The sequence below is a fragment of the Olea europaea genome, chromosome 13 (genome assembly GCF_002742605.1).
Source record: "Olea europaea var. sylvestris chromosome 13, O_europaea_v1, whole genome shotgun sequence".
NCBI lineage: Eukaryota > Viridiplantae > Streptophyta > Magnoliopsida > Lamiales > Oleaceae > Olea > Olea europaea.
The window spans coordinates 3,860,596-3,869,414 of NC_036249.1; the positions used below are offsets into that span (position 1 = coordinate 3,860,596).

An 8,819-nucleotide genomic window follows, 5' to 3' on the forward strand; every position below is an offset into this window, starting at 1 on the left:
TCTCTACGATATAGTTCTCAAAATGAGTTTCGAGAGAATGTAAAACATTTATCGATTCGACTATCGCACAATCGTCGATGAATTTTTAAAGTTAGCTTGTTATCGAAAATTTTGAAATATAGTGTGAAAATGCTTAATTTGACGTCCGATAACATTTGCTATGATTGACCGTTTCACATACCGTTAATGACGTGCAATACTATACCACGAGTACTTCAAAACGATATTAAGAATGTAATATTTCGATTTCGTTTAATATCCCGTAATGAGTCTCAAAATGAACACAAAAATATAAGTAAAAAAAAATGATGAAAGTTTAATTTCTCTCTCTCTGTGCAAGGAGACTGCAACACGAAGACCACCTTGGTCTCCTTGAATGGAGGGGTCTCCGTGTTGCAAGGAGACCAAGGTCTCCATGCACGGAGTCCTCTTATTTTTTTTTCTTTTTTAAATAAAAGATAATACCTCTTTATACTATATAAACTAACTACAATAATATATATATATATATATATATATATATTTTTACAACTTGAAGCAAACTTTTTACTATGTAAAGAAATATACTTAAAACTTTGAGTTAATATTTAATCTAAAGTAATATTTAGATAAATTTAATTTAAAAAATTCAATATTTATTACTATAAAATTAAATATTGTCTGAAATTATTAGATATATACCACATAATTTTTTTGAGCAAAATGATGCATTAAGAAAATTGTTGCTAAAAAAAGAATAAATAGCAATAAAATAATTGATTTTTTTAAAAAAAATGACGTATACGCATTTTTAACACATACATTTAATCTCTGTTTAACTATTTTCGATATTTATTTAGATCATCTGATATATCTACGATATAGTTCTCAAAATGAGTTTCGAAAAAATGTAAAACATTTATCAATTCGATTATCGTACAATCGTCGACGAATTTTTAAAGTTAACTTGTTATCAAAATTTTTGAAATAGTAATAAAATAATTGATTCTTTTAAGAAAAACGACTTATGCGTATTTTTTAATACATACGTTTAATATCCGTTTAACTATTTTTGATATCTATTTAGATCATTCGATATTTCTACAATATAGTTCTCAAAATGAGTTTCGAGAGAATGTAAAATATTTATCAATTCGACTATTGTACAATCGTCGATGAATTTTTAAAGTTAGCTTGTTATCGAAAATTTCGAAATATAGTTTGAAAATGCCTACCTTGACGTTCCATAACATTTGCTACGATTGATCGTTTCACATACCATTAACGACGTGTAATACTATGCCGCGAGTATTTCAAAACGATATTAAGAATGTAATATTTCGATTTCATTTGATATCCCGTAATGAGCTTGAAAATCAACACATAAACATAAGTAAAAAAAAAAAAAATTATTCATGGTCTCCGTGCATGGAGCCTTCCAAATTTTATTTTATTTTATTTTTTTTCTCCTTTCCTCCGTGTACGGAGAGATTATTTATTTTATTTTTTGCTATAGTTTTACGTTATAAATTTTTTTTTCAATGTAAAATTCTCTTTAATTCTTTTCTCTTCAAATTTTTTACCTACAAGTAATATGTTGTAAAAAAAATTCTGTCGCATATTATCTCTATCTTTTTTTTTTTTTATACAAAAGTGATTTTTTTCTTATATCCCTATCGGAGTTGGGAAGGAATGAAAATTGTGTGTTGCAGTAAATTTGGAGGTAGTGTACAATAAAATAAAACATATATCAAGCAAATAGCGTCGCTTTTGGCCCCCAATTGAAAAAATAAATAAATAAGCTACAATAAAGATGGATCTAGACACTGTTGCTTTTTACAGTACCCTCACATTTCCCATTTTGTATAGTAGGGACATGAAATTAATGAAAAAAATAAAAAATATTAAGTTAGGTGCATCCCCTCTTCTCATTAATTAATTGCCAAAGCTGTACCTCATATTGGCTCTGCTCGCAAGTAGAATTTGACAAAGAATAATTTTAATATCTTATTATTGACTTGAACATAAAGACTTGTATGGTTTAGGTACAATGAACATGTGCGAGTCATTAAATACGATTTGAGGGATTAATTATGAGCGTTCATCGACCTAGATAAGAAAGGCCAAGCTAACCGTTTCATAGATTTTTGAGATAAGGTGACCAGTGTATGTATGTATGTTGTTGACCTCAATTTCCATAGAGATTACGTGGCCAAAAGGTTGATACTCCACTTATATGTCATACTACGCATGGTGGTAAATCGTTAGTCACTCATGATCTATTTCGATAGTGGTGGAGGCAATTACAAGTACTTCAATGGTTAAGTCACTTGGTGGTGAAGGAGAAAGAAATAACACACTTGAATTCTAAGATGATAAAGCAAAGTGTATGTTTTTATGTATAGGATTGCGTTACCTTTGAAATGGAAATAAGTGTGAGTATTTTATTGGGAAAGATGTGGATTTGGGACCATTTGGTGGAAGGACACATGACCACATATGCTAATTGAGGTGTCTTCTTCTAAGTATCAATCAATTAGTTTCAAGGTGAGCGGGTATTTACTACTCCCTAATGAGTGGGTTTTGTGACTTGATTTTTTTTGCAATTGCTACACAAATATCAAATCAATTAATCGTGTGGATCTTATTTTAGCTATGTTTTTGTTCAAAAGATCCGCTAGTTCATATAGACGAGACGGTGTGATATTGCCCCAGCATCGACGTTCCACATCTTACCACTTCGGTATATATCCTTTCGAGGTGTATCATTTTGGGGCATCGACCTAGCCCACAAAATGTGTAAGTGGACTATCTCACCTCGACACTTCGGCATGCAAGGTGATGTGGAGCGTGGACCTTGTTGACATGCTTAGTTGATTTCCACGTTGATAATGATCTAGAGTTTCTTTATAAGAGGCGTAACATATGTTACATGAAATAATAATAGATGGAAATTGATCATTGTAGATTGATACTGTAATCCCCTTGTTGCCTATTTTGTTAGAAATTTGATACGATAATTTATTAGGTAAACAAGATTTCATGATGTGGTATGCTTAAAAAGAAGATAAGCATCTTGTGAGTGAATATAGCAAAGTTAAATATAGTTACACACAGTAATTGAAACATTGTCTTTTTGACTTTTCTTCTAGTAAAAGATGGAAAATATTAGTCTTGCAATATTTAATAAAAGAAAATCACGTCCCATCAACTCTTTTGAATAAAATAAGCATTCAAAAAATGAGAAGACACGTTGTCAAAAATATAATTTTAGATAATTCTCGTATCACTATTACTTAGAATAAGGATGGCTTATTTAAAAAATGAAAAAAGGGAGTAACACGTATGCACATCATACTTATATATTCTTTGCACTATAATTATGAACACAAAATGAACAAATGACTTTATATTATGCTTATATATTTTTCATACTAGAAGCAGTTCAATCAATATGAGGGTCTTAGGGTATCCTTTTGAAAACAATATAAAAAATTAATGGAGCAAATCATTACAAAAATTCTTATGGTGACAGTTGACTGTATGACAATTGGTAAGACAAATAGAATTATAGATAACAATATAGTTGGTGATCACCATCGCACTGTGTGTCAACAAAATTGACAGTAATGTTATTGGACTCACAAACGATAAGTTGTTAGTGATCGCGACAATATGACTATTGACTATTCTGATTATAAATTAACATGTAATCAGTGATAGATGAAAATAATTGATAGTTATATCATTGGTATTAACTAACTGTCTATTACTTAAGCTAACTACTTTATACATTACAATAATCAACCCAAAATTAACAATCACATTTGACAACATGTTTTGGACGATTGACGTCACGAAACCAAATCCATCCACATTTAGAGCGTGTTTTATTTCTCGAAACAAACTTACTTTTTCCTTATTTTGAGGCTTATCTTGACAATACATATGAAATATTATGGACTCATTTTCTTTGGTGTTCACATATCTTTTCTTAACCTAGTTTGCTCCAACCGCGCTATTATTTTAATTTTTTCTTGAAACAACTAATATTTTTTGTAAACTTGTTTGAAGTACTTGAAATTAATAAGAAAAAGAGTCACTCTAATTGAATTTTATTAGGTGCATCCCCTCTTCTCATTACATCTTTCTTGAAAGTTGAAACACTATGATATAAACTAGAAGTGATAATCCCAATATAATTAACAAGCAATAAAAAATATATAAACACTATTTCGACAAATCCGATTTTACATGCACCCAACTAAAGGCGATGAAGGCGGATTGGAAGACCTTTCTCTGGTGTAGGCATCATATCACCATTGACCTTCTCAAGAGGATCCATTACTTCCCACTTATAATACTTCACCACATTATGGACGAAGGAAAGTATGGCTAGTCGAGCATACTCTTTTCCAGGACAAGTTCTCGGCCCTCCTCCAAACGGAACATAAGTGTACGGAGCTTGGGCTTCACCGTTTTCATATCTTGAAGGATCAAATTTTTGAGGATCTCGAAAATATTCTGGGTTCATATTTGTTGTGCTCACGGTCCAATACACCTACAAACCAAACATATTAATATCCAAAATAAAGATTAGATTAAAAATTGTAACTGGACACCTGGTGAAATTTCATGTTAGTCATAAAACTCATTTTGTTCTTAATTAATAATTTGAATTTATTTAAATTGATTGCGAAATGTCATAAAAAAATTGGGAAATAGATTTTCCCCGCTCGATTAAAGCACCAAAAATAAAATTTAAAAATTGGATATAACAAACTCTCTTGTTATACTGCTTAGGAAGAGTATAGTTTTTTTATTTGGACATTTGTTGTAAATTGCTAACTCCTTCCATCATATCCGTTAGTTCATCAGTTAATAAAAGAGCCAACGCAATAACTTATTTACTATTAAAAACCACGTCTTCAATTACGTTAGACAAACTAATTAGTAAATATTGTGTGACCAACTTGAAATAAATTCAGTCAGAACTTCTCTGAATGTGCCCTGCAGCGGTGGAACCAGTCTCATTGTTTCACATATTACATTCCAAGAATACCTCATTTTTTTCATGTCTTCCCATTCTAAAAATTCACCTGCCTTCTTCGATGCTGCTATTTCCATTTGCTCTGCATTTTACAAATTAAATAGAAGACATGGTTTTAATGACTATTTACCGTACACTAATAATAAATTACTCGACATGGACATGATAAGAAAGGTCTGATATTTAAGCTTAGTTATTGGGATTTCCTCTTTCAAGGTTGGAAAATGCTCTTCATACAGAGCATTTCCTATAGAGGTATTACCGACCTCTCATTGTAGGGGTTAGTCCCACATGGAAAAAAAAAAAATTACACTGGAGCCCGCGATTGTGTGTTGTCTGATAGACCCTGTACCATCAGCATGCTCTTTCAAGGTTTTCATGCCAATAAATGCTAATAAGGAGGTTCATCAAGCCACATCATGGTATCTTGTCAAACACTTTCTATAAATATATATAGGTAACTGTTAGTTGCAGATTTTTAATTTTTAAATTTTTTTTTATTTTTTTTTTGGGAAATTAAACTTCTTTGTCAAAAAGAAATTGACATCATTGTTGACCTATACTCACGTGAGAGTGAGCTCATACGGGGCCCATGCAAATAAAAAAGACCAAAAAATCCTCCCCTCCCCCCTATTGTGGACATAGCAGAATTGTATTTTTTTTTTTTAAACACTCTTTTTTCCTATGTTTTGGAGATTCGTGTGATTTGGGGCTTTATCAATGTTATGCTTGTACAACTTGAGGTAGGATTCTAAAAATTGATTATTATAGGCAGCAAAGAAGCATCAAGAAGATAATCAAAATCAAATATACCTAATATAAGAATGAAATTGAAGAGCTAGGCCAATGTAATAATTTTACACACACATGGACCTATAACTTTTTTGTTTACTTTTTAGCCTCACATCTTTAAAAGAATCACTTTTCAAAAAATCTATACTAAAAAATTTACATTAAACATGTCTTAAATTTAAACCTCCATTATGCAAGTTAATGAGGTGATCAATAGAATTTTACATTTTCGACCCCCAAAAAAATAAAATAAAATAGAGTTGAATTCATGTGGGTCTACCAGAACGATACAATTTCAATCTTCAATGTTGTTGAAATTTAAGAGTATACGGGACATCTCTACCTAACAAAATTTTCACCAACTCATTTCCCCATAAAGAATATTTGCCATTTTACTCCCATTCAAAGTTTAAGACACCTTGTTTGGATTTATTTTCTAAAAATTCATTTTTTTCAATTGCACATTTTATTATATTTTATTAAAATCTACTAAAAATCTATTTGACTATCTGGTTGGACTGACCACCGTCTCTCCCTCCCGGTGTGGCTCAACACACTGTAAGTACCTAACGAAATAATTATGGGGTAAAAGATAATTACCAGCTCGGATCATTCCATAGACGTCTGGATTTAAGCCAACATATTTCATCAAGAAAGTTATGGTGGTAGCAACTGTACTATATCCAGCAACAAGCAATCCCATTACTTTATCAGCAATTTCAGCCTCAGGCATGAATTTTCCGCTGGGATCAGTTATAACAATCATATGGGACAAAATATCTTGCATTTTAGCCCCTGATGCCATTGCGTCTTTCTTCTCCTTGATCACGCTCATGAGTTCCGTCCGAATGGCGGCCGCAGCTTTGTTTGCACGATGAAAAATGGTCCCTGGAATGTTTAACATGATCGAATGCATACCGACAGTAATATCGTCGAAGTGTTGGACGAGTCTAGCGATGCGCTCCGGGTTGTCCATGCCCATAAAGAAGTGGCAAGCGAGTGCTAGAGTTACGGTCTTGGCGAGTGGGAAGGCTTTGACGACATCCTTGCCTTCCCAGTGAGCTTGCAGTTGTTGCTGTGTCACGGTGTCCATTTTACCTGTTGAAGACAAAATTTAGTTCTAGACGGTGAGGTTTAACTTCGAAAGTTCAGCAACTCATGAAAACTAAATTGTTTTTGACCAAGAATTTTTAATGTGGAATTTACAAAGAGTAAGCACGTTTAAGACGAAATCTAATTCGTTAATTGTTTAAGGGTCTAAATTTTTAGATGAGGTGATTCAACCTTACCCAAGAATCGAATCAGGGCTTCGGGCTTAAGAAAACCAGGCTGCCGCAAAACTTTAGTCTCGTCGCGCGGCAATTCTGGGGGCGGAGTAGCGGCCGCTTTGGTTTGGTATGAACGGAAGATGTATTGAATTGGGTGAGGACGAAACGCAGCGAAGTACTTTTGTTCATTAGAGAACAGAAACTTGTGACCATTCGGCCCACAAATAACTGCAGTTTTCTCTCCAAGTATCTTCGTCTTGAAAATGTTCGGAGAATACTTTTTCATTCTATCGCCAACAAACTTTTCCGGCTTGCCGAACAAAAATTGTATAGTTTCTCCGATCACGGGCAACCCGAAGCTACCGGGAGGAAGCTTGGTATCGCGGTCTGCCCAGCGACTGAAGCCGAAAATGATGATAGCAAAAGTGATTATAAAAAGGGCTAGAGTAAAAACTTCCATGACTAATTGTTTTGAGGGAAGTTGTGGGTGACGAAAGTTAGTTTAGGCCTGATGGAATGTGGGTTATATTTATATAGAAAAAAGTCTTCCTTAGCGACCCCCGCCTCCCCGCCCCCCTAAAAAAAAAATCGTAATTAAAATCAAATTTTTAATAACTTTTAATAAAAATTAATGAAATATGTGTTTTTAACCCTTATTAGCTTACATATTTTATTATTCTCGTTTGATCCTCGTTAAATTAGATTTCATTTTTCTCGTTCTTATTTTCAATCACATAATTTTTCATAAAATAATGTTACACGTAAATCAAAAATTTTCTTTTTTTAATCACTCATTCTTAATATATATATATATATATATTACTTTACCCATTTTAATTGAAAAAATGGGGCCAAACGAGGGCTAAAATTAAAATTTTTGTAGATTCTGATAAAAGTTGATGAAATGTGTGATTTTAATGAGCTTCCACATTTTATTATTAAAATCGAAATTTTATTAAATTTTGATAAAAATTGATGAAATATGTGATTTTAATTCGTATCAAACATGAGATTACATAGTTTATACATGGACCCCACGACCAAATTGTCAAAAATGAACGGCTGACTGACTTTGAGGCCATTTATGAGCTCCATTTTTTTTAAGGAAATAGGTTTTGAAATAATGACTTTTGTGAGAAAGTGTTTAAAAATATGAAAAAAATTTAAAATTACATATAAAATTATTTTACAGGAGAATGTATAATTATAAATTAATTTTAGGAAAAAATAGATTTTGGAAAATGTGGAGCTCAAAAGTAAGCTTAATTTGTTCAAAACTGGAAGCTGGAAGTAAAGTAGCCATAAAGGAGCGGCTGCTGTGTTAACACATCACCGAGGTAGTGACTAAAGTGAGGGTAGCGAAAAATTATTGATGGTTAGACACGATTAGATAGAATAACTACAGGAGATTTGTCCTAAAAGCAATAGGACTTTAAACAAATCAGGTACCATGCCTGTGTCCGTGCCAGCGTCTGTGTATAACTCTTTAATGAATTTGTCCTGCAAGAGATAGTTACCTGCAACATAGATCAGCATTACATGTCCCCACAAATGACTTTATGTAAAAATTACGAACAGGTTTTTAATGAACGTAGACAAGTCTTCTATCATTTAGATAGATGTCAAGTAGAGGGCGGCGAATTATTGAGCAATATCACGATAAGGGATAATTATATTTATAATTTACTTCATAGTTTTATTAGTGTACTACATTTCTAATTAATTGGAAT

General features: G+C 32.4%; 1 protein-coding gene across 1 annotated transcript; it reads right to left on the reverse strand.

Annotated features, from left to right (window-relative positions):
• Positions 1-4,068: 4,068 nt before the first annotated feature.
• LOC111407310 (beta-amyrin 28-oxidase-like) lies at positions 4,069-7,582 on the reverse strand. The gene is made up of 5 exons (XM_023036721.1): positions 7,111-7,582; positions 6,422-6,919; positions 4,951-5,111; positions 4,763-4,795; positions 4,069-4,540 (listed from the first exon to the last, which is right to left on the reverse strand). Exons 1-5 carry the CDS (start codon positions 7,547-7,549, stop codon positions 4,244-4,246), a joined length of 1,428 nt encoding a protein of 475 aa, XP_022892489.1. The 5' UTR covers positions 7,550-7,582; the 3' UTR covers positions 4,069-4,243.
• Between the last annotated feature and the right edge of the window lie 1,237 nt (positions 7,583-8,819).